Here is a 26,270-nt window from a genome sequence, read left to right as displayed (position 1 = left end):
CCCTCTGCAAAATGACTGTAATTAACTCTAAATCTTCCTCCATGCTTTCTTTCTGCCGGCTGGATCTGGCATTTGCTGTTGGAACAAGCCTGCTACATAACTCAGATGTTTTCTTTACCTTGTCATTCTGAGCAAAAAAAAAAAAAAAAAAAACACGACTCCATCACCTGTCTGGGCACATACCGGGCTTCGTCTGGATGGTGTCGGCACACCCTGCACACTCAGCGGCAACCTTGAAAATAACACTATGAAAATAACACTATCAGCCAGACAGCTGGCCGACAGCCTCTGCCATCTTCAGGGGCACCGAGGGACCACACATTTAGCTGGGCACCTCTCCTGAGTGCAGGGAAATGTTCTGAGACAACTTTCAAGTCATAAGGAAATGAATTGAAATGCCAAGCCATGCATTGGAGTTTTTATTCTTCAATGCAGATCTGCAAGCCTCAGCAGCCCTCACTGCTACTGCTGAAGTACCAGGAAACTGAGGCGAACGTCCATTACTGTAGGAGACAATGCGCCTATACGAGCTCTTGACACATCAGGGGAGCCTGGTGGGGATGTATGTGGTAGCTTGGAGTGTGACGTTTTCAGACGGTGTAGTCTGCTATTTCTGCTCCAGTTCAGATGTGGAGGAGCCTTCGCCCTGGGATGCCTCTATCAAGACGGGGCCCCTGAATTCAGACACAGTGATTAAACCAGCAACACCGTTTTCTCCCATTCTGTTCTGAGTGATGGAAAGTCCAGCCAGGGAGCTGACAAGGAGGGCTTGTGTTGTGTCATGGCTGACATCAGAGCCGTCTATCTCAGTCCTATTTCCCTGTGATTTGTCAGAGCTTACTATGGGATTATACACGTGTAAGTCTGTACTGGGTCTGTGAGCAGCACCTAGGGTAGAGCTGCCCGCTTGGCTCTGCGGCTCTGCTCAGAAGGCTGCGTAGTAGTGGTCCGCGGTGCTGACGATGTCACTCTGGTCCTCCAGGAGCTCCAGCACCTGCTGCAGCACAGCCTTGCTCAGGTCCCAGCGGAGGTTGAGGTGCACGCAGTTCAGGATGTGTAGCAGGTGGCAGCCCTTCTCCACATCTGCGGGCAAGGGCAGACACCAGGTGTGACTGTGACGGCCGGGCCCTCCTCTGTCCCTCTCCAATGTGACATAGCCCGAGGCTCCACATGCATGCCTCTGTGACACAGCCCACTTCTCAAAACTCTGCTCTTCAGCAGTCAAGACTTCCATCAGTCTGTATAACCTATCCTATTGGCTGTGTAGTCCTGGTAAACCCTGAATTCACAGTACGGAATCCTGGCTTTCCAGGAGGCCTCTGGAGACTCACAGCACAGCTGGCCTTGCTTTTTTCTTTTTTTGTTTTTTTTGAGACAGGGTTTCTCTGTGTAGCCCTGGCTGTCCTGGAACTCACTCTGTAGACCAGCTGGCTTCAAACTCAGAAACCCTCCTGCCCCTGCCTCTCGAACACTGGGATTAAAGGCATGCACTACCACTGCCCAGCGAGAGCTGGTCTTTCTTAGAGGTCCTGACTCAATGGGGTGGCTTGGCTAAGGGATTCCTACCTTGAGCCCATCCCGTGTTTCCTCTTCTGGCTTTCACTGGGTCATATCTATGGCAGTTAGTAATCTTTTACCTTTTGACCCCAAACTAAGCACTGGGCACTCAGTAATGAAAGCGGAAGGCTGGCACCCCACTCCCTCGTGGGGTTAGGGATCACTACCTCTACACTCATGTGTTAGCAGCCTCTTCTCCCTACCAAGCAGACTAGAACAGAAGAACAAATGCACTGTGCTGTGTTCTGTCCCTCTAATTCATCTGGACATCTTCTGACATAAACCATATCCTAAGTCACAGAGGAACCTCATCACTAAAAGCCAGGCCCTCCTCAGAGCCCCAGCCCTGGCACACACCAGCTGAAAGCTGGTCTACGTTCCCATGGTAACCAAAGGGCTCGAGTGGGGAAGGCTCTCAGAGAAGCAGCTTTGTACCCTTGAGCAAGTCACGGCACCCATGAGAATCAGTTCTGTTTACTGGTTGTGGGACAGGGAGCATTTGTGATCCTCTCATGGCCTGAGGTCCCAGGCTAACAAAGGTTAGATTGTGACCCCTAGTGGTTGAACATACTCATTACTTTCAAAATGCTGTTAGAAGTGCTAGAAGTGCTAGAAGAAGCACTCTACCTGTGTGTTACAAGGTACATGTTACAAGGTACATGTTACACGGCACCCATTAGATGTAAAAAGGACACAGCGAATATACAGGGCGTGGCTGTGCTCCAGAGCTGGTCTTCCAGGGAATCTAGGTGAGATGCTTATTTGCATGTTTTGTGCTTAATTTTTCTACTCATGAGAACATTTCCAGAGTCAAAAGACATTTGGGCTGGGCGGTGGTGGGGCACGCCTTTAATCCCAGCACTCGGGAGGCAGAGGCAGGCAGATTTCTGAGTTCGAGACCAGCCTGGAACAAACTACATAGTGATTTCCAGTACAGCCAGGGCTACACAGAGAAACCATGTCTCGAAAAAAAAAAAAAAAGAAAAAAAAAAAGACATTTGGATCGTACAACTCTTTTTTGGAAAATTTACCGTTGTTATACCATATGTAAAGCTGAAATCCAGGCTTTTTAATCTGTAAGCCACCTACAGTAGAGAAAAATCCACTCAACAATCCCATCTGAAATTGTTTCTGCTTCAGTATTCAGCCAAGGGGCAGAGAGCTAGAACGAGCCTTCAGGACTCCAGGCTAGAGGTAAGGGCTACCAGTCACTGCCCCATCGGGAAAGGGAACCTCGCTTTTCTCACCCCTTTCTAGCCTAAATTAGAATTCTCTCCACAGCTTTGGGAACACCGATTCACATTCTTCAGGTAGACACCACTGTCACCTGCTCTGCAACCAGGCTCTCTCTGATGCCACATGCTGCCCACCTTCCGGAAGGACAAGCCCCTTAGTCCTTCACGGGGCTGATGCCGGCTTAGTGCAGACACTTTCCTTGCTATGGTCTCAGCCCCAGTCCCTCTAAATGTCAGCCCATCACTTATTAAAGGCCCAGTAGGAATAATGAAATGAATAGACTGACCTCTCTGGACAACTGTGGAATAGCATGTAGCCCCTTAGAAGTTGGAGGCATCTTTCCACACACAGCGCAATTGCCAATGCCCTCTAGAGGTCAATGCTGGGTGCAGACAATGCAGATTATAGGCCAACCTTGAGTTTCTAGAAAAGCAGGACTGGGGCTGGTGAGATGGCTCAGTGAGTAAGAGCACCCGACTGCTCTTCCGAAGGTCAGGGGTTCAAATCCCAGCAACCACATGGTGGCTCACAACCATCCGTAACAAGATCTGACTCCCTCTTCTGGAGTGTCTGAAGACAGCTACAGTGTACTTACATATAATAAATAAATAAATCTTTAAAAAAAAAAAAGAAAAGAAAAGCAGGACTGTGTGTTTGCATGTGCACGGAGCACCCCCAGACGGATGCTGGTCTGGTGTGGAGAGGGGGTCTGAAGTCCTCTGAGCAGTTCTGCACTGTCTGGCTTTTTAGGACCTGTGCAATTATTTCTCAGTGCCATAGATTATGACAAGAGAAAGACAGGTGACTGACTACAGCCAATGGTAAGAGAGTTCCTGTGAGCCGGGTGGTGGTGGCACACGCCTTTAATCCTAGGAGGCAGAGGCAGGCGGATTTCTGAGTTCAAGACCAGCCTGGTCTACACATGGAGTTCCAGGACAGCCAAGGATACACAGAGAAACCCTGTCTCAAAAAAAAAACCAAAAAAAACAAAAAAAAACCCCAAAAACCAAAACAAAACAAAAAAAAGAGTTCCTGTGAGTATCCTAGGGAGTTATTCGCACTAAGTGATTGGCTGATAGCTCTTAGAGGCCTGCATGTGTTGGGAGCAGAGATCAAAGGTCCTTGCACTCCCAGGTCTCCAGGAAAACCAGGATCTCTTTCCAATGGAAAAAACACAAAATTTGTTTTTCCATTCAGAAATCTGGGAATCGAAGGTGATTAACAGCCTGATGATCTGCAATATCTGTTGGGCCAGGACATATCAAACTTTTTATTTTTATTTTTTAAGATTTATTTATTATTATATATAAGTACACTGTAGCTGACTTCAGACGCACCAGAAGAGGGCGTCAGATCTTATTACGGGTGGTTGTGAGCCAACAGGTGGTTGCTGGGATTTGAACTCAGGACCTTCGGAAGAGCAGTCAGCGCTCTTACCCGCTGAGCCATCTCTCCAGCCCCCATATCAAACTCTTACAACCGGGACCAGTAATGACTGGTAATCTCAATGACCTGTACGTTACCTGTACAGTCAGAGGCTCCCTCAACCAGGACCAAAGATACCTAGTAGTCTAAATGACCATTACAATATCTGTATAGCCAAAGGCTCCCCCAAGCTTTCATAACCAGGACCAGAGGTGGCTGATAGCCTAAATGACCTCTCCACTACCTCTATGAGCAGACCAGGCCAGCTCCTCCCCTAGACCCTTAAGCTAATACATGTAGCCCATCTCCAGAACCCATCTTCTTGGAAGAAATGACATGTGCCCCGAGTTGAGGTTCAATGTAATTATACCTTGTGCACCAGGGATTGTATTATACCCGGAAACTTCTTTTCCAGATTACACTGGGTTTAAAGAACGTGGGCAGTAAACCCCCGGCACCAGACTCCCCGAGGTTTGATCCAGGTTGATGATACCAAACTGAATTGAGTTTTCACTCTCACCTCTTCCTGGTTCGCTTCCCTGCCTGCTGTGACTGCCTGCAGGGTCCCCCTCACACAACTTACAGACAGTGGCAGAGCCATCCACCATGGTAGGCTCAGTCACCCGGGCAGGGGCTGACCAACCAGTGTATATAAAACCTGTCACTTTTTTTAAGTCTCTTTTAAATATTTTATTGGGGTACGTGTGCGTGTGTGCATGTGCCACTGCATGGGGTATGAATTTGGGAGCTGCTTCTTGCCGTCCACCTTGCTGTTTTCTGCTGCTGCACTGTGTGTTCCACGCTAGCTGGCCTGGCCCATGAGCTTCCTACCTGCCTCCCAGTTTGCTAGAGGGGTGCTAGGAACACAGGTGTGTGCCACTGAACCCAACTTTTCTGTGTGTTCCAGGGACCTGAACTCTGATAATCGGGCTTTCAGAGCAAGCACTGCCACCCACGGAGCCATATTTCCAGGCAATGTTGTCAATCTCCCCGTGCCTCTGCTCACTGTGCTGCAGGCCCTTCCTTCCGAGGATGGAGTGTGGACCCCTTTCCTTTACTTTACAGGTGCCAGGCTATAAAGCGCTGCAGTCCCGATGCAGATCAATCTAAGAATGCGGGGGCTGAGGGGCCTGGGATTCAGTGTGGAGGAATGGCATTTTGGGACCATCCATTCTGGCTGAGGCTCTCACAAAGCAGCAGACAGAGAGGCTGCCTATTGGTTTTGCTTTGTTGAGACAGTCTGTGGACTGGAGAGGCACCTTGTTTTGGAAGCCTAAGGATCTGAGATTTCAAATCTCCGATACCCATGTAAAATCAGCCAGGCACGGCTGCAGGAGCGCCTGTAACCCCTGCACTGTGTGCATGTCGGGAGGGAGGGGTAGGCACAGGAGAACAGCTAGAGCACCTTGGCTGCCAGTCTTCCTCCATGCTCAGTGACAAGTCTGTCTTAAAAGAAGAGGACAGGGGAAGAACTGAAGGAGCTGAAGGGGATGGCAACCCCACAGGAAGAACAACAGTGTCAACTAACTGTATCTGGGACCCCTGGGAGCTCCCAGAGACTAAGCCACTAACCAGTGAGCATATATGAGCATATATGAGCATACATGGCCTGGTCCATGGCCTCTGGCCTCAGTGGGAGAGGATGTGTACAGGTAGAGACTGGATGCCCCAGGGAAGGGGGGTTGGGGGGGGGAAAGGTAACGTAGGGGGAGTGAGAGGGTGAGATGAGGAGCACTCACTTAGAGGAGGGGGTGGGGGGGATGAGGTGAAGAACTCTTGGAGGAGGGACCAGGAAGGAGGGCAAGATTTGGAATATAAATAAATAAAGCAGTTTTTAGAAAGAGAGAGAGACAGAGACAGAGAGAAGGGCAGAAAGGGATAGAGGACATCTAAAGTTTTCCTTTAGCTTCCATGCACATACACCAGGTACATATAACACACATACACACACTCATACACACACACACACACACACACACACACACACAAAGGGGGAGAGGAAATAGAGGGGAATGGGCAGGGGGAGAAAGAAAGCACATCTCATTGTGTTAACCCTGGTTGACCTCCAGCCTTGGCCTTCCCAGGGCTGGGGTTACAGGTCCATGCAACCATGCCTGCCTGTGCTGCTCCATCCCTGCTATGAATGAGCCAAACAGCATCCATTACTAACGTAACAGGACTGCTTTGAGGCTCTTTCTTTCTTTCTTTCTTTCTTTCTTTCTTTCTTTCTTTCTTTCTTTCTTTGTCTGGTTGTGACACCCTATTGGTTCTGATCTCACTGGGTCCTAAACCACAGGGGTAGATGACCTGGCCCCCCTCTACCGGTCTGTAGACTCAGCGTGTCCATCTGGGTCTGAAAGGAGTGAAAGACTTCTCCAGAGAGAATAAAAATAGGAAGGGGACCCAGGGCTAACAACCCTTTCTGCTCCCAGGATCATGGTGACATAAGTATTTGTCATTGGCATATGTTTGCAAAAGCCAGGCTCTGGAAGGTCACCTTGAAGACTCACTAGTTCATACAGACTCAAGAAGGATGCTTTCTTTGTAGTTAGGGTGAATTGATATGCAAGTTATCAGACTGGATGTAGTTTGAGTGTCCAGCCACTAGGGGCCGACCTAACTTCACAAATCCGGACTATTTTCTAAGCCATTTCATTTATAACTCAACGGTTTCCAAGATGACTGGATTTCGTTATTCATGAACTGTATGTAATGTCTAGGAGCCGTCCTGCCTGATACTAAAAAGCCTTGATGTTTGAGAAGAGGGTGAATGTTGAGATTACATTCAAAGGCAGTGGACCAGGAGCAGCGAGCACATCTCAGCATGGTGGTTCACTTCAGTGTGCCCGAATCTCAGGGAGCGCTTACCTGTTGGCCTCCAGCTTATCCCTACAGGACCAGACACCCCAGGGCTGTTTAAAGGAGTTCCACATGCTGACTCCTCTGTCCAGGCAACACGCGTTAGAGGAGAGGACACTGAGTCTCGGAGGACAGAAGCCCTGGCTGTCTCCCTCCTGAGTCAGGACAGAGCATCCTGATTCTGTCTGGTTCTAGGAGGGAAGGAACCCTGGGCGCACCGGCTCACCATCACAAAACACTTACGGTTTGGTTTCTGACAGTCTTCCTTAATGATGTGGTAGATCTTCTGGTGCAGGTCTTTGTCTTTGGTGGTTACCTAAAAGGAGAATCCAGAGAGGAAACGTGGTTTGAGGACACAGCAGTGTGTCACTCAGAACTCAAGACCAGCCTTCGAGGCGGTTCTACAAATCCCATAGCAACTATAAGCCCCCCCCCATACACCCTCCCCCAGCGACCCTTCAGTGATTCTGCTGCGTGGTGGCCACTGCAGCTCCGCTCTGCCCCTAAGGACACAGCTCTCTCAGGAGCTGGTTTGTTGGGGCCAGAAGGGAAAGCATAACTGGAACTCTGTGCCTTGAAGGGGCAACTGCCCTTTCCTACACTGTGGCCACTCAGACAGACACTCCTCTTCCTTGCCCAGTGTTTTTGAAGGAGCTCCCGCAGGCTCAAGGTTTCCTCCCCGTCCCAGCCTTCTTCCTCTCGGTCCCCTCTTTGTCTTATATTTCTTTAGTTTCTCTTCTTCTAAGCACAAGGAAGAGTTAAAGAAGAAATGGGCATGGGGAAGCCAGCAAGCTAGAGAATCCAGCTTATCTACGGAAACGCTCTCTGCTCTTGTAGGCACACCCACAACCATGTTTCTCAACTAGCAGCAGGCTTCACCCTCAGCTACAGACAGTAAATTTAAAAACAATAGAGAAGAGAGAGGGCAGGAGAGGGAAGGGAGGAGGGAAGAGAGGCAGAGAAGGGGGGGAGGAAGGGAGAGGAAGCAAAAGAAAAAGAAGGCGAGGAAGGGAGGAAGAGAAGAAAGGGGAAGAGGGAAGGAAGGAAGGAAGGAAGGAAGGAAGGAAGGAAGGAAGGAAGGAAGGAAGGAGTGTGTAAAAGGAGAGAGGAAAGAGGAAGGAGGTAGAGCCAAGTCTAAGCATGGGAACACAGCTGAAGAACTGGGTACAGGAGACAGCCATGGCCGCCCGTGAGACCTGATGACTTCGGACTCACAAGATTAGTGTGAAGGTCAACCATGGGTACAAACAGAACTCTGGGCACTGCTGTAACTATGTCCCCAGCAGGGCTACAGGAGAAAGGGAAGCCACAAATCAGGGATGAGTGGAAGGGAGGGATCAGCCACAGAGGGGACGTGGGATCTATTCCTGTTTGACTACCCCTTCCAGCTCTGGGTGATTCACAAGAGGAAGTGCCCAACCCTGCCACACCTCGCCCTGGGCAGCTGCAGTTGCCCTGGCTGCTTCCCAGGGAGGGTTGCTCTCTACAGACCCTCCCAGAAGCCAACCCAGAACAGAAGGAGGCACAAATCTCTAAGAGGACTCCAGCTGAACTTAGTGTGACAATGGCCGCCATGTCCTGCTTGGCCCTCCCATCCCGGGATGAGTGGACAGCACTTGTGTTATACTGGCTTACCTCTCAACACTGTGGAAAACCTCTCCTACTTAAATAAATAAAACCAGGCCTCTCCACAGAGGAAATGACCTGCTAAGTAGACCTCTAGCGAGTCTGCGAGCAGGGAGGCCCAGCAGCCTGTCTCCAGGGCTCTCATCTTATTCTGAAGTCACTTCTCCGCTGTGGACACGAGTGGTCCACTCTCAGCTTGCTGCCTCCAACATCAAAGGCATGCAGCAAGAGGCAGACTTCTACCTTGAAAAGATGGAGGCAAGCAAGCAGCCGTGCCGTTCCTCAGAAGGGAGGCTGGCAAGCAAGGCCTTCAGGGAGGCTGACTGGAGTTACCCGAAAGCTTTAACTAAGCGTCCTTTGCTCCTGGCGCTCTCCTGCGTGAGCCGTCCTTAGAAATACCAACACAGACTCACACAGAGAGCCACACAGATCGAGTCAGGAAACACTATTTGTGACAGCAAAAGTCGTACAACACCATAGTGTCCATCCATCCATCATAAAGGAATGGCTAGAAAGTTCTGGTAAATACTCCTGGTCAGAAAGAGTGAGGCAGACTCGCAGGTGCCGGGACACACGGGCACAGGGACAGACGGTGGCACTGAAGGCTGTGCGGAACACTCTTCACAGCAGTGGGACATCTGGTGATGCCAGAAGGCATTTCTGATTGTCACAACATACTAGGTGCTTGTGGCATTTAGTGCAGAGGCCAGGGATGCTGGTGAAGACTGTGGTGCACAGGACAGTCACCAGTGCATTAGCATCTGCACCAAGGGCTCTGAGGATGAGGCCTTCTCAATTAGAAGATAGCTCACTTACTCTTACTCTCTCCCTTCCCTTCCCTCCCTTCCCTTCCTTCCCCTCCCCCTCCTTCCTTTCTTAAAAAAGCCACAGGGACGTGCTTGTATATCTGTCAATGTACAGATAAATATTTAGACAGCCATTGGGTTTCAAGAGGCAGCATGGATCCGGAGTAGTGGCACACACCTACAATCCCAGACTTGGAGAGGTGGAGCCAGGAGATTAGGAGTTCAAGGTCAGCCTGGGTTTACAGAGTCAGACTGTTTCACCAGAGGAGAGAGATGGTTACACTGTGAAAGGGTAAGAGGTAGCTTTCACCCGGACTCACTGTCTTAGAAACTGGTACTATTCCTAAGCCTAACTGTACTTGTAACGGAAGCCGTGAGGGGAAACTGGGCTGCAGGTCTCTTACGTAGTACAGCTTATCAGAGCCACTGTCTCTCTGGAACACGAGTCCTTTTTCCTGAAGCAGCTGGAGAGCATTCTTAAACACGCTCCGCGCTCCGCCAGAAGTGCCACTGTCCTTTAACTCCACCTGCACAGGGAAGAAAAAAAAATGTCTCATCTTCCACCACCTGCGACTAACTCCCAAGCCCGACTGGTTTATTATGAATTCACCCAACAGGCTTTTCCTGTGCTGAGTCAGCGTGCTCCAGGCATGCATCAGCTGAGCAGGCCGGCATTTAGGCAGGGTCGGAAGTCTGCTCTGGAGGGTCACACTTGGTAACTGTGCTGTGCTTGGGTTCTGCTCTGACTGTTCACGGCTTTGCCCCCAGGCTGCTGGGCAATCTTTCCCACCTTTCCCACGAGCATCAGCTCCCTCCTCTGGGAGGGCCGGGTCAGCAGGGAAAGCACACGCAGCCATGGGGAGCCAACTGCAGCTCAGCTCCCAGGAACTGCAAACAATATGGGAAGCATCCTCTCCAGAGACTGCCTCTCGGCCTCAGGATGTGCTGCCTAGCCTGTTTCAAAGACCACAGTCCTGAGAGCAAGGACACCAGGGGTCCCTTCTGACAAGCCAGCCGCTTCCGGGACTGAGATCTGTGTTTTGCTCGTCACTTTCAAAAGAACAATGGACAGACACGCACGGTTCAGGAAACCAAAATTGCTCACAGACTGAAGCAGCGACTTGGTGCTCAGGCCAGGAACTGGGTGGCTTCCTGAAATATATATAATCTGCCCGCCCAAACATAGTCAGCATTCATCTAGCTGTCAGAGAAACAATGGTCCTGTAAGATCTGCTTATCATGTTTCTGGATTTGCTAAGAAAGGCGAAGGTTAGAAAAAAAAATCAGAAGGGAGAGACGGGGAAGTGAGCAGCCATGAGTGACAACAGGGTGCCCAGGGTTCTCGGGTTTCTGCGTTGCCCGAGCATCTGCAGTCTCCCAGGGCGCTTTTAATTGAGGGACACTGACATCCCAAGCAGGGCAATTTGACCAACTGATTCATAATTGATGGAAGAAATCGTTTTCAAAGAGAAACAAATACAGTGTCGGATCGGTTTCTTTTTAAATATACAGCACTGCACAGGAACAGTCTTCTGCTCCAAGCTTCTTCAAAAGGATACCATGTCAAAACTCCGCCACAGAACAGCCTGCCTGGGGGAGGCCTGACCTCTTTCCAATTAACTGTAGCCATCATGGCTTCACATGAAGGTGGGCCTCGCTACTTACTAATGTTTCTTTAGAACTGGGCATGGTAGCATACACATAAAGTTCTGTACATAAGAGGCTCAAGCAGAAGGACCATGAATTTGAGGCTAGCCTGGGTTATGTAGCAAGTTCCAGGACAGCCTGGACTACAGAGTGAGACCATGTCTCAATAGAAAGAGGAGACGCTTGGCTGGAAAGGCGCTTGCCCCCATGTCAAGGCACCTGCTGCCAACTCTTAAGGATCTGAGTTTGATCCTTGGGCCCCAAACACACGCACACGAGCACGTGCACCCCCTGCCTCCCGATTTAAAATGTTTTAAAAGGAAAAGAAAAAGGGTAGAGAAGACTAGGAAAGATTTTACTGAAAATACACTGAGTGGCATCAGAAGCCCTAGGAAGGTCAGTTTAACTCTGAGCTTCTTCTAAATGATGAAATGGAAAGGAGGCCAATGGGAAGTGGGCAGTTGGATGCGAGGCTGTCTAGAGGCCAATGGGAAGTGGGCAGCTGTAGGCCGAGGCTGTCTAGAGGCCAATGGGAAGTGGGCAGTTGGAGGCTGAGGCTGTCTACAGGCCAATGGGAAGTGGGCAGCCGGAGACCGAGGCTGTTTAGCAGCAACCTTGGCAAAGAACAAAGTTCCCAGCCACGACCTTCTCCACCCGAGTGTTTTCCTGAAACTCTATCCCTCATCTCCCTTTATGAAATCCTGGGTCACGGCGCACACAGCCTGTAGCCAGGAAGAGGTAATTAGGTGTGTGAACAAATCTAGGAAGCAAGGTCATGAGGGGCTGGGATGGGGAGAAGGTGCCTGTCCCACCAGCAGCATCCGGAATAAGTTAGGACACGCAGAGCAGCGTGGCTGCTGATGGGAGAAGACTGGAGAGGCGTCAGGACAGTTGCAGAACGGAGCCTGGTTATGGGCGTGAACTCATCCTTGGTACGGGGAAGGAAAGCTCTTAGATGGTGGCAAATCTCTATGTACACAAAGAACAGAAAGATGCACTGCTCCCTGAAAACTGAGGTCTCCTAAAGCCCGCAGTGCACTCCCATGTGGGGAACAAGGAGGGAGGCGCCCACCGCTGTCAACATAAGCACAGCATTTGGCCAAGATCATGCTCAGGGACCGGAGGTGGGATCAGGAACAGGGTGAGAGAGGATGGGCGGGAAACACGCCTGCCATTCTCAGGACCATCTGAATTAAAAAAAAAAAAAAAAAAAAAAAAAAAACCCAAAACCCAAAAATCAATCTTCATTCCTGCAGTACCCAGTCCTGAGGTCCTGTGTAGAGAGCACAGAACATGCAGACAGGGCCCCTGCTAGCACAGTTCTTCAATTCTGCTACAAGAGGTGGGAAAAAACCCAAAAACCAAAAACCCACTATGTGCCAGTGACATCAGCAGGCTGGGATGTAATGGGCGGGGTGAGGACTGCAAGGGACAAGTGGCAGTGACATCACAGACACGGATGGAACTCAGGCCGGGAAGGTAAGTACTAGTGACACCAGACAGGGATGCTCCGGGGGTCACAACAGTGAGGGGCCAGCGGCGTTACAGATACAGATCTGTGGAGAGAGACTGAGGGCAAGTAGCAGTCAGAGGGGATGAGGCATCAGAAGATGACTGTAAGCCGAGACTGTTCACTTAAAAGTAAATATACAGTCACGCGCGACAGCAGCGGACCCAAGAACAGTAATACAAGCGACAGGCTAAACCTGAAATGTCTTAGTAAATCTTAACTTTGTACTAACATAGAAACAGCAAACACCAAAGCAGTGTGACAGGAGTCCTCGGAGTGCAAGGTGGAGTGCAAGGCGGGGCTGTACCGAGAGGAACGGGAACCCTGCTTGGTTCTCTGCACTTTCCTAGCTACAGCCATGACTGGATGCAGCTTGGCCTTCACTTGAATTCCTACAACAGGACAGATGAACCTTTCCCAAGGAAAAAGGAGTTAGTCATTAAGAGCCCTGGTTCGGGGATCATCTTGCTGATCGATACATCCTCTTGGGTAGAGGATAGTTGTCTCCTCTCATCTCCCTGACCTACGGGACACCATCTCGGTGAGTACTGGCAGCTGCGTGCTGTGACCTCAGCCTAAACGCTAAGTGCAGTGTGACCGTGTAAGGGGCAGGTCCAGTGCATTTCAGATTCTTAGTGGTCAGTGGCCTTTCCAGAATAGAAACGGCACATGCTAGAACGGTGACCTCTGCTTTTGGAGTCCATCCAGTGTGACTCTGACAACCAGTCACTTATGAGTCTCCTTCCACCCCACCCCCAGCCCCACCCCCCACATACTCCCAATGTGCCGCACTTACTTGGTCCGAGCCCGTGCTGTGGGTCACAGGCCGACTGGCCAGAGACTGCAAAGACTCCACCGTCTCTAACTCCTGCTGGTAGAAGCTTGGCATTTTCTTCTCCTGGAGGAATTCTTTAATTTTCTCACTCAGCAAAGACGTGAGGCCAGCGAGATCCAAATTGTCTTTATTGCTGCAGGGAGCAAAGTTTTAAAACGCCCTGCAGAAAGAAACCACCACTCGGCTCCTTTTGGAGTACACGAAACCAAAAGCTATCTGGGGGAGCCATCCTGCACCGTGCTTGTTTTGATTTGCTGTTGTGTTGTTTTGTTTTTACAAACAGGGAAATCCATACGGTGCCCGCTGTGTAGCTTTGGTGGGACTGTGTCGCTTGCTGGACACTCGTGGTGGATTATAAAGCGGGTCAGGAACAGCATGGAGGAGGGCCATGTTTGTGAGGGAGAGGAGATCCACCAAATATCTAGGTGACGTTCATGCTCTTGTGTGCACGGAAGACGGGCATCTAAAGGGAACCAAGCCAGCTCAAGCCCTCTGGCAACCTCTGGGCAGTAGTGCGGAGAGGGTTCCCACTTTCTGTGTTACACATACCTGCTGTTTGCACTGTTTGACTTACTGGATAAGTGATACATTTACATGTTTGAAAAGTTAAAGAGGTGGCCCGGGTCCAGCTCAGTGCTAGAGCACTGGCCTAGCATGAGTTTGGTCCTGGTTCATTCTCTACCACGGAAGAAAAACTGTGTGTGATGGCTGTGCGTGTGTACACGCTGTACATGTGCTGTGTGTATGTGTGCTGTGTTAAGTACGTGGTCTGTGTATGCTGTCTATGTGCATGAATGTTGTGTGTGTGTGTGAGAGTGTGTGAGTATGTGGGTGTGTGTGCATGTGCTCTGTGTGTGTGCATGTGCTCTGTGTGTGCATGTGAGTGCATGTGCTCTGTGTGTGTGTGCATGCATGTGTGCATGCAGATGCCAGAACTTGAAGATACTGGTGCCCTGCTTCATTTCCCTCCACCTATTCCCTTGAGAGAAGATCTCTCATTGACTTTAGAGATAAGGGAGTGGACAGCAAGCCCTGCTGATCACCCTGCTTCCATCCCCTTAGGGCACACCAGCCGGCCCAGACTTGCCTATAGCTGGGACCTGAGCTTAGGTGCTCACGCACGGGGGACGTGCACTTTTACCCACTGAGCTAACTCTCTAACCCCTCTGCCACCAACTCAATAAAATCAGTAATAAGGACAGAATTAAAAGTACCCTCCTATGCTGGCTAGTTTTATGTCAACTTGACACAACTGACATAGTCATCTAAGGAATTGGGCAGCAGGCAAGCCTGCAGGAAATTTTCTTAGTGATTGACGTGGGAGGGCCCAACCTATTGTGGGTGGGGCCACCCTTAGGCATTCTCCTATAAGGAGAATGAGCAAGACCTGGGGGGGAACAAGTGAGTAAGCATCTATGTATGCTTACCCCTCCATGGCCTCCGCGTCAGCTCCTGCCTCCAGGTTCCTGCCCTGTTTGAGTTTCAGTCCTGACTTCCTTGGATGACGACAGTGGACTGGGAGTAGAGGTTAAATAAACGCTTTCCTCCCTAAGCTGCTCTGGCCATGGTTTCATCACAGCAGTAGTGACCCTAAGTAAGACACGGCCTCATACCATCCTCCCAGCTTGAAGCCTCTAGAGAGCCACCGATAAGCAGTTTTCTTTACCTCCTATTTTAGCAAATGTGTGTATATTCGTATTCCTCTTGGGCTTTGTGTCCCCTCTGTACAGGAGTGAAACCCACCCTTGTTGAGAACAACCCAGTTGTTTTTGTCCTTGTTTTATGGTGGGGGAATGCAGGATCGGGGTCACTCTGGGGTGGGGACTGTGATGTGCCTCAGTGTAGGCTTCTCCGTGGTTCTCACCTAGCGGTTTGCTAAGCTTCTTGGATCTGTGTTTCTAGCTTTTAGCTAACTTAAGCAAGTTTCAGCCACGACCCAAATATTCATCTGTGCTCCCTCCACCCCTTCAGTAACTTTAAGTATAATATATTACACAATATATAACAATTATCATGGGCTTGTGTTTCATTCGCAACAACCCTAGTACCTCTGTGTGTAGTCACTCTCGCTTTGCAGGAGTGGGAACTGAGGCCAGGGAGGCGGAGCCCATGGTCCTCAGGTGGAGGATGTTTGATGATTTGTACCTGCAGCCATATGTTCTCAGCAATGACAGACAGGGACTTACTTTAGTGCCTCCTTTTCCTGTAGGGCTGGGTTACGGAAGGGCTGGTCGTACACCTTCTTGTAGAGCTCGGGCAGCTCAAGCATCCTTGCGATTTGCATGTTCCACACTGGATCATCCACCTTATCTAACAACCCAGGAAAGAGAGGCCATAGGAGTAACCCCGAGAGAACGTCTTCCCACGTCCAAATTACCACTAGGACAATAGTCTAGAGTCACAGAACAGCTCCAGTCATCCCCTGAGAGAGAAGGCAAGGCCCTATATGTGACAGACACATCTAGGGTAGGGACAGGCCTGTCACTAGCAATCTGTATATTATGCTGATGGACTACTGGGACAGTCTTGTAATTTATATATGTATTTATTGAGACAGGGTCTCCCTATGAGCCCTGGCTAGCCTATAACTCATTATGTAGACCAGGCTGGCCTTGAATGCAGGAAGATCTGTTTGACTCTGTCTCCTGGGTTCTGGAACTAAAGGCTTGTACCACCATGACTGGCTGCTTTTGAGATTTTTCAGCTGAAAACCAGCCAGCACAAAACCAGCCAGCACAGTGCAAAGGGGGCGTTTGGAACCACTTCTAATTAGCTATTTTCATTACAGTTGTCTGATTAGATATTTTCATTACAGTTGATGGGCTTCATGGTGTTCAAGGTGTCCCCGTCCTTTTGAACTCGTAGAATACTCTCTGCTAACAGACTGACATTTAGAATGTCAAAGTGCTTCAGAAATGGTGAAATTATCCAAACTTCCCAATTTAGTCCGAATTAACATTCTTCAAAATAAAATTCAAAAAAGCTCTTTTCCTAAAAACAGCATGCTAAACATAATTTCCCCCAACGGGATCAAATCGTCTATGAGCCTTTCTGGAGTCTGACTTCCAGCTAAACAAGCATTTACTGAGCATACACCCAGAATATCAGCTCATTTGGCAGAAACTTACTGTACTTACAATAAATGTTGGCACAGATCTCTCGCTCTTCTCGGAACATGCGCACAGAGCCTCGGACTCGGATGATATCCCCAATCCCTATCTTGGTTTTCTGCTCGATGGTCTCCTGCAGCTTTTTAAGCTGTGATGTCATGCTAAGCTCTCTCGCAGTGCTCAGAATAGCTGGGTCTGGTGGGGCCAGGAGAAAAGAGAAGAGGTATAAGCGAAGGTCCTTCTATGCTGGGGACACAGTTTGAGGGGCAGAGGAACCCAGGATGCCTGTTCTGATGGGGCCTTCTAGTATAATAGCTCCTTATACCTTTTCAAAGCTTCTCCCCAGACGCATAAAGTTTGTGTGACGGTTTGCACATGCCTGGCCCAGGGAATGGCACTATAAGAAGGTGTGGCCTTGTTGGAGTAGGTGTGACCCTGTAGGCGTGGGCTATAAGACCCTCATCCTAGCTGCCTGGAAGTCAGTATTCTGCTAGCAGCCTTCAGATGAAGATGTAGAACTCTCAGCTCCTCCTGCACCTGCCATACTCCAGCCTTGATGATAATGGACTGAACCTCTGAACCTTTAAGCCAGCCCTAATTAAATGTTGTCCTTACAAGAGTTGCCTTGGTCATGGTGTCTGCTCACAGCAGTAAAACCCTAAGGAAGACAGAAGTGTATCTATCCAAAGGCAGAACAAAAGGAGAAGACTATGGAGTGAGGCCAAGTGGATCTCCAGGGTGACTGCACCGCCCTTCCCGCCCCTGCATCACTGGTGCAAAGGGCTCTATGTAGCCCTGTGCACACGTTCAGAGCAACTGGGGGCAACAGCACCACACTGCCCTCTGGTCTGAGCTTTATATTGTTTTTGCAGTATTAGAGACTGAACCTGGGGCCTCTTGCACGCTAGGCAAACACTGTACCACTGAGCGGCACCTCCCCCGCCCCCCTGTTTGATTTTACTTTATTTTGAGCCAAGGGCTCAATGAGTTGCCCAGGCTAACCTTGAACTCACTCACTCTTTAGCCCAGGAAGGCTTTCTAAAAGTACAGATTTATTTTATTTTTAATTGTGCATATGTGCGTCTGTGTGAGGGTATGTGCATGAATATGCAGACACCTACAGAGGTGTTGGGGACTGAATTCAGGGCCTCTGGAAGAGCAGCGAGTGCTCTTCAACTGTCGAGCCATCTCTTCAGCCTCGGAATTCACTTCACCTGCCTCAGTTTCCTGAATAAGTGGAACTACACTTGCACTACCACGCCTGGCTACAAACGGCTCTTTAGCGTATGACTGCGGAGGCCTGTGCAGCAGTATATGCTGGTAACCCCAGCTACTCAAAAACGACACCGGGAGGATGAGTGAGTTCCTGGTTAGTCTGCGGTGCACAGTGAGGTCCTGTCTCAAAACAATAACAACAGAAGTATTTGTGCAGCGACTTCGTCCCTCCCATCAGTGTTGAGGGGACTAGACTAACCAACCCTTCTCCCTCCCAAGTGCGGGCTCTCTCCTCCCATCTTTAACCTTCACCTCACGGGGAAAAGAAACTAACGTTCACTCAACCCTAAATAATCCCTACTGCTGGCTTTTACTTCTAATTGTATGAACTAAGAAAGGACAGGGTAAACAGAAGAAGCCTGGCCACTGGGCAGACAGATAGGTGCTCTTCTACGGGCTTTATAACGTGCCGCGCATCCGGCCCTCACAGCTGCTCCATCGGGAGCTCCACTTCAGAGATGAGACTCGTAGGTCACAGAGAGATCAAGCAACCTTTCCGAAGTCAGAATCTTCTTTCGGAAGGAGAGAAGCGCAGTCTGTCTGGCTGCAGAGACTGTAACTATACTGCACTCTGCACCGCCCGCCCCAGGGGATATGGCCGTTGCCTGTAGTCAGAGTGGCTCCCTAGGGACTCGGTGTTCTGTTCTTCTGCCTGCTGGAATTCCACATGCACGTGTGGCCATAGAAGCTGCATGACTCTGCGTTTTGTTATCGCTTTGGCTTCTGAAATGTGGTTTGGCTATGCAACCCCAGATGGCCCCAAACCCTTACTTCGGCTTTTGGAGTGCTGAGGGCGGCTCAGCGGATCCTAGTACAGCATCCTGTCACGTTAACATGGCAGGTTAGTTGGTAGCCTGGCTGCATGTTCCTTCCCTTTTGATGGCTTCTCATTGATTTTGATCACTGCATGGGGCAGGTGGAGGGGGAGCATTTGGCTCCCAGAGCCAGAGAAACCCAACTTCTATCTCAGCAGGTTCTCAGCTGTGATGACACCTCCTCATGTATAGTGTGTCTCACTCTAATGTCCCTTTCTCCTCAACTGAATGAATCAAGGAAATGAGGAGAATGGCAGTCTACAACTACTACTGCTTACACACACACACACACACACACACACACACGCACACACACACAGGCACACACACACACTCACACATGGCTGTTATGCATGACTCAACTGTGGACAGAGGAAGTGACAACTATTTGTGACAAGTGACTGGGCTCTCTAGGTAACTATTTACTTTTTTGGGGGGACTCTCACTGCCTCTAGCTCCCAAACGCCAGGATTATTGGTTTGTCCCAGCCACTGAGCTGGCTGTCTTTATAAGGGACGACAGCCTCTGTGTCTCTTGGCTGATAAGTTCACACTGTTGGTTTCATTAAACTTCAAGCAAACTGTGCCCACGATGCTTATCACATACATTGTCCATTGCTTTTTTTTTTTTTTTCTTTTTTTTTTTTTTGGTTTTTTGAGACAGGGTTTCTCTGTGTAGCCCTGGCTGTCCTGGAACTCACTTTGTAGACCAGGCTGGCCTCGAACTCAGAAATCCACCTGCCTCTGCCTCCCGAGTGCTGGGATTAAAGGCGTGCGCCACCACTGCCCAGCCCATTGCTTTATTTTTAATATTTATTTGATTTCTTTCTCTTGCATCAGAGTTTTTTAAAAAGTATCTTGATTTTTAAATTCATGCCTCTTATTCCCCTGGTTTTGGTAACCCAGCAGCTGGAGTTTCTAGAGCACAGCATGTTTACTGGGACAGACACACAGCGTGCCTTCTTCAGGTTCCTTTATGTAAGCTGCAGGATGGGAGGAGTCACGGTCACCTCTTTCCAGATACTACTCTACCTGAAAAGACATTGGTTAACTGCTGACGTATTTCCTACAGCTCAGTAGGTTTGTCTCAGCAGGGTTTCCTAATAGAGGGATCTTTGTTTTGGTCTTTTGCTCAGATTTTCTGCTTTCTGACCAACTACAATGTTGACAGCCATGGTTTTGTAATGTGTAGCAGCACTAGTACACATGTGCTGTTCATAGCAACACGGGGAGCACAAAGAACTGCGCATGCGGTGACTGAAACCTAGGAAATCAGACGCAGAGCAATGGCTGCTCAGCTCACTGGGTTTGTCAGTTTCTAAAGGCTGTTCTCCCCACCTTCCTACCTCAGGCCCTCTCTCCCCACTTCCTACCTCAGGCCCTCTTGTACTCTCTCGGACGTTAGGGATATTTACAACCTCACTGCCACATCACAGGAGTGCAGACATCACAAGAGATGCTAAAAAGCTCCGAGTGGCCCCACTGACATTATCAGGTTGACGGCTGATCTGAGAAAAGAGGCCTCGCTTTCATTTAAAGAGTAAGTCAAATTGATTAAAGGAGGCTCTAGCGTGTAATTTAATGAATGTAATGAGACAGTTGGAGCCTGACAGAACTCATTTTAGTGGTCTACTCCATCCTGAAGGTAAATCCCTCTTAACACTCTGATGGTGAGGGCCAACCTGTCTTAACGTTGATCATAAGCTAAGTGCAAATGGTACAGTCAATGTAGCGTCCACAGGGTTTACATTATAGTTTTTATTTAATTGATTGGAATATGATTTTTGACTCACACTGAATTCTGTTTTTTAAAAATGATCTTCTTTGGCCACCTTCCAACGAAAGCCTTTAAACTTTGGGCAATTAAATTAAAAGGAAAGAACGAGTAAGTTGGGAGCAATTTAAAAATACCACGTCACATGTACCATGACAAGGGCCCTTTCTAGGCTTTCTCCGGAAACTAACCATTTTATTTATGTTTGCAAAGCAGCTTTAAATGAAGGCTGCTCTCTAACTGTCACCGGTTTACCTGCTTTCAGACAGTTAAGACATCTACCTCTCAGCATGTTCTGTATTAACAACCATTGATCTAAAAAATTACTGAGTTTAGGAGTTCCATAGTGTTGCTGGTCATGCCACTTTTTTTTTTTTTTGGTTTTTCGAGACAGGGTTTCTCTGTGTAGCCCTGGCTGTCCTGGAACTCACTTTGTAGACCAGGCTGGCCTCAAACTCAGAAATCCGCCTGCCTCTGCCTCCCGAGTGCTGGGATTAAAGGCGTGCGCCACCACGCCCGGTGGTCATGCCACTTTTTAAAAAGCAGTGAATGTGGTGGCACACACTTTTGTTCCCAGCACTGGGAGGCAGAGGCAAAGGGGATCAGTGCGAGTTTGAGGCCAGCCAGAGCCACATAGTGAGACCCTGTCCCCGCCTGATTGTCCCCTGTATCATCCATGGCCCACTTGGTGCTAAAATGGCAGTGTCAAGTAGTGAAGGCAGATCACGTCCACAAAACAGAAAAATATACACCCTGTGTCCCTTTATAGAATGAGCTTGCTCACCCCCTCCACCTAACTCAGGTGCTGCCAGACAAACTGCACCTTCTGATTAAGGATTGTGAGTAAAGCCGTAAGTCTGTAAATGACTCACAATGCCACTGTGGTCTGCACGCTTCTGTACCCTCCAAGCCTCAAGTGTTGGAAACTATCCAGACTGAACCAGCAAGTGATCCACCCCGGGAATGAAATAACAACAGACTTCTTACAAAACAGAGAGCTGCGTTTTTGGCTCATAGGTCTGGATGCACAAGCTCAGGGTTAGGCAGTCTCTATGATTTGCAAAGAGTAACATGTCATAGCAGGATCATATGTCCAAGCCAGGAAGCAAGACGAGACTAAGAGAGGGTACCATTTCATAGCATGTCCTCAGTGATCTAGGACCTCACATTAGTCCACAAGATCTTCCATTCCTGCCAACCCTGGAGAGGGAGACTTTCATCCGGACCATAGCTGCAGCACAACCGTGTCAGGAGGTGGGACTGAACAGGAGGCATTCAGAGCAATAGGCCAGGGTGGACGAGTCACTGCTACCATGAGAGCATGCAGAACAGAAGGGCTTCTCTCTGTTTGCTCCTTGGCCATGAGAGGAACACTCCAGAGGGAGCAACATTCAAGGAGCCATCTTGGAGGTGGAGACTGGCCTGCGGGTTCTTTGGATTTCCCAACCTCCAGGCCCGACAAACTGTTTGTCATAAATTACTGCCTAGAGTATTCTGTGGAAGAGCACTGTGACAGTTAATCTTCACTGTCAAGTGGACTGGATTTAGAATCACCATGGAAACACACTCTGGGTATGTCTGTGAGGATGTCTCCAGAGAGGATTGATGAGAAGAAATCCACCCTGAGTCTGAGCTGTGTTACGCCATAGGCTGTGATCCCTGACTGCAGGTAGACAGCGGCGTCCATCTTCCTCTGCTTCCTGTGTGTGTTGTGTGGCCAGGTACCTCACTCGCCTGCCTCCCTGCCTTCCCTGACAAACGATGAGCAGAAATGTCATTGTCCTTAAGTTCCTTCTGACAGCTGGGCATGGTGGCATGGGAATTTAACCCTAGTAATTGGAAGGCAGAGGCAGGTGGATCTCTGAGTTTAAGGCTAGCTTGCACTGTGAGTTCAGGCCAGCCAGGGTGGGTTTTACACACACACACACACACACACACACACACACACACACACACTCACACCTGTTTACCAGGTATTGTGTCACTGATTGGGAATGTAGTTAACATAAGCACAGACTCCTAGACTGCATAAGAAGGAGAAAGCTGGAAGAGCACATCTAACTTCTGCACTTCCTAACGTTGACGGGCCATGAGCGGCTTCCTCGAGCCCTGGCCTTTTTTGTTGCCATGATGGAGTGGAGCTTCACACTGTGAGCCAAAATATACTTTTCTGCTCTTAAACAACCAACCAACCAACCAACCAACCAACCAAACAAACAAACAAGCATAGGCACAGACTAAAGCAAGTACCCAACCCACACAAATCCACGGTCTGCCTGTCTTACAGGTTCATGGCTTGCCTTCTAAGCAAAGCAGAGCCACCAACTTGGATGTTCTCAAGTTAGGGACAGGCATGCTGAGAGCACACAGGACTAGCTAATTCCTAAGTACATGAACACTGGAAAACCAAACAAATGAGTGAGCAGTCATTGGTCGGCACAGCCAAAGGGAAGGTGGGATTCTGGCCCGTGATGGTAAAAATAAGGAGAAAAGCTCCTAAGCACAAAGACATTCCTGCACCATCCAGCATGAGCCGTCAGACACTGGAGGTTACCCACTGGAGGGAGACACTGGATAGCCCCACATGGATGTCGGCATTCTTCATATGGGACAAAACGACAAAAGACAGTGCCCGTGCCTATGGCTACATGGAGCCTAAAAAGATCACTAACACTGATAACATCCTGTAAATAATTATGAACCTAATTTAATTGTTTAAAGATTAATTTTGTTAGATGTACTCATGTTTTGCCTGAATGCATTCATAGGTGTCACATGCATGCCCGGTGCCTGAGGAAATAGGAAGAGGGCTATGGATTCCCAGGAGCTGGAGTTATGGATGGCTGAGAGCTACCGTGTGGGTTCTGGGAACTGAACATGAAAACTTTAAAAGTGACTTAAAGGGCTGGAGACAAGGCTCAGGGCTTAAGAGTACATTCTGCCCCTGAAGAGGACCCAGGCTGGATTCCAAGTACCAACATGAGGGCTTACAACCCTTTGTAATTCCAGTCCTCAGGGAGCCAATGCCCTCTTCTGGCCTCTGTAGGCCTTGCATGCATATGCTACACAGGTATACATATAAAATAAAGTAAATGGACTTGCATCATTGAAATATATTCACATAATTCCAAATGCTTCAGTCAATGTGTTCAAAATATAATTTTAAAATTTATATTACTTAGTGGCTAACTTCCAAAGGAATCCTACCTTTTTTTTTTTTCCTGGAACTCACTCTGTAGACCAGACTAGACTCGAACTCAGAAATCTGCCTGCCTCTGCCTCCCAAGAGCTGGGATTAAAGAGCTGGGATTAAAGGTGTGCACCACCACTGCCCGGCAAAGTAATCCTACCTTAACAAGCTTTGAATCCTTGTTATGTATTTGAACATATTAGAGTTTTCAGAAAGCCTGGATCATGATAGCAGAGTCATTAGTGCACACATGTGACAGGAGCAGTCTTCAAAATCTTTGCTCAGGAATTCTGACCTGATGAGCCGTAAGGCTGCAACATCTTGGCTTGTAAAAACAATAGGTGAAGGGAAAAAAAAAAAAAAACAATAGGTGAGGGGGCTGGTGAGATGGCTCAGCGGTTAAGAGTGCCGACAGCTCTTCCAAAGGTCCTGAGTTTAAATCCCAGCAACCACATGGTGGCTCACAACCATCCGTAATGAGATCTGACTCCCTCTTCTGGAGTGTCTGAAGACAAACTACAGTGTACTTACATATAATAAATAAATAAATATTTAAAAAAAAACAATAGGTGAGGTAAAAACTGTACTGTAGAAACTTCTAGAAACCCTTTCTCAGTCCCTAGGTTTAGGAGAAGATGAGGACCAAGGAGGTAGGAGAGAAGCAACTGCCCTTCTTTACTACAAGGGCAGGGTGTCTGTCAGGGCCACCGATGCAGCCCGGCAGCCAAAGCTCTGGGGACAGGGTGTCAGGGCCACCAATGCAGTCCAGCAGTAGCTTAATGTGCAAACACTGACTCTTTGGTGAGCTATCTTGAGTGACATCAGAGGATTGTGGCAAGCACAGTTACCTGAGGAAGACTCAGTGTTGCTCAGCTTCTTCCAGCAGACACAGTTTATAACACCAGTGGCATCGTCCACTGAAAGAGAAGCAACAAGGGAGGTGAGAGACTTGGCTATGGCTGGAATCCCCATGTCATTCCAGGCTTGGAATCCACATGTCAGCACTGAATTCAGCCATACTGAAAGATGACAAGAGTCAGCACCCTAGAGGGACGACTCCCTTAAAGAACTCTCCCTGTCTTTAGAAGCAACCTTTCTCTACGCAGCAGCCTGAATTGCTTACCTGTGAGCATATACACACATGACTCCAAAGGATACACAGTCAACGTTTCCCTCGGCCTGTCTACCTCTATGGCGGTGAAGAATCTACTCTGGTAACAGTGGGTAACGTTAGGTGCAGACCAACCCGAGTGCGTGCCCACATCCATAACCTTCTTCTCTCTCTCAAACAAGGAAGCACCATGTGGCCTGTGGTTGTGGCACTGGCACTCTGGGCCCAGCTTCTGTCATCTCTTCTCTAGCTCGCTCATTCCCCAGCAAAGCGGCCCACAGCGTTTGGCCCAGGGGTCTCAGCCCAGTCCTCACCTCTGCAGGGATATAAGGGAGAGGACACCCATCACAGGACTCAGCTTCATTTTTCCTAACAGAAAATAATTATACCCTGGCCACCAAAATAGAACCGCTCGCTCTGCCTTACTTTATTTATAGCACCAAAAGGGAAAAAAAATTAAACAGTTTCCATGAGACTTGGATTTGTGATTACAGAGGAACTTGAAGATCTCTGCTGAGAGAAGACAGGACCTTCTCTTTGTCTGAATTCTGACAAATTGCAAACATAGGTTGCTAAGCACAGGGGAGTGGGCCTCATAATTGAAACAAAACAAAACAAAACAAAACAAAATAGTAGACTGTTGTAAAGGCCCAAGGCCCATGTGATATAGACTATAAGGGAAAAAGTTTTATTGTTAGATTAAATCTCTGAAGAAAGAGGATTTTTCTTTATAGTAAATATAAGTGCATTTGTTAACACAAATTGAGAAGAAGACATTGGTTACCATCTTTAAGCTCTGCATTTAGACTTTCAAAAGCAGAATCCGAAAACTGTAACTCATTAAACAAAGTGTGATACATTTGCTGGCCTAAACCAATAACAGCAACTTTTCTTTTTCTTTTTTTTTTTTTTTTTTCCGTTTTCCAAGACAGGGTTTCTCTGTATAGCCCTGGCTGTCCTGGAACTCACTCTGCTGTAGACCAGGCTGGCCTCGAACTCAGAAATCCGCCTGTCTCTGCCTCCCAAGTGCTGGGATTAAAGGCATGCACCACCACTGCCCGGCTTAACAGCAACTTCTCTAATAGATGGTTGCTGCTTTAATACCTAAAGAGTTCATAAGAACTAGTGAGAAAAAGAACAAGCCCACAAGAGAAGCAGTGGCAAAGAAAGAGGGATATGCAATGCACGGGAAATGTTTAAGTGATCAGTAAGAAATGTTCATGAGCTAAATCCACTAATTGCCATGAAAATGAAATAGTTTACATAATTTCTCAACTGCTAAATTGACAGTTTAAAACATTGAAAACCAGGGTGAGGATAGGGCTCAGTAGAATAGCACTATCTAGCATCCTGGGTGCCTGGGTTTTTTTGTATTGGAGATACAATACAAAAACGCACAACAAAATACTGATACCCTCACCAGCTACGAGAGGGAGTGTAAGTCAGCAGCTCATTTCGGAAACAGCAAGAGCACACGCCCTTTGACTTGGCGATT

At 48.6% G+C, this 26,270-nt stretch overlaps 1 protein-coding gene across 1 annotated transcript in view; it reads right to left on the bottom strand.

Annotated features, from left to right (window-relative positions):
• Positions 1–408: 408 nt before the first annotated feature.
• Stn1 (STN1 subunit of CST complex) overlaps positions 409–26,270 on the bottom strand; it is a 36,799-nt gene continuing 10,937 nt past the window's right edge. Inside the window, exons 4-10 of the mRNA XM_021151891.3 lie at positions 24,513–24,581; positions 16,639–16,806; positions 15,688–15,811; positions 13,463–13,634; positions 9,914–10,036; positions 7,321–7,393; positions 409–1,083 (exon numbers count right to left, since the gene is read on the bottom strand). Of these exons, the coding sequence (XP_021007550.1) occupies positions 926–1,083; positions 7,321–7,393; positions 9,914–10,036; positions 13,463–13,634; positions 15,688–15,811; positions 16,639–16,806; positions 24,513–24,581 (887 nt within the window). The 3' untranslated portion in view covers positions 409–925. The remainder of the gene's footprint in view (positions 1,084–7,320; positions 7,394–9,913; positions 10,037–13,462; positions 13,635–15,687; positions 15,812–16,638; positions 16,807–24,512; positions 24,582–26,270) is intronic.

This window comes from Mus caroli, unplaced genomic scaffold, assembly GCF_978045245.1.
Source record: "Mus caroli unplaced genomic scaffold, Mus_caroli_1 scaffold_20, whole genome shotgun sequence".
NCBI classification, from domain to species: domain Eukaryota; kingdom Metazoa; phylum Chordata; class Mammalia; order Rodentia; family Muridae; genus Mus; species Mus caroli.
This window is presented reverse-complemented; position numbering and strand designations above follow the sequence as displayed.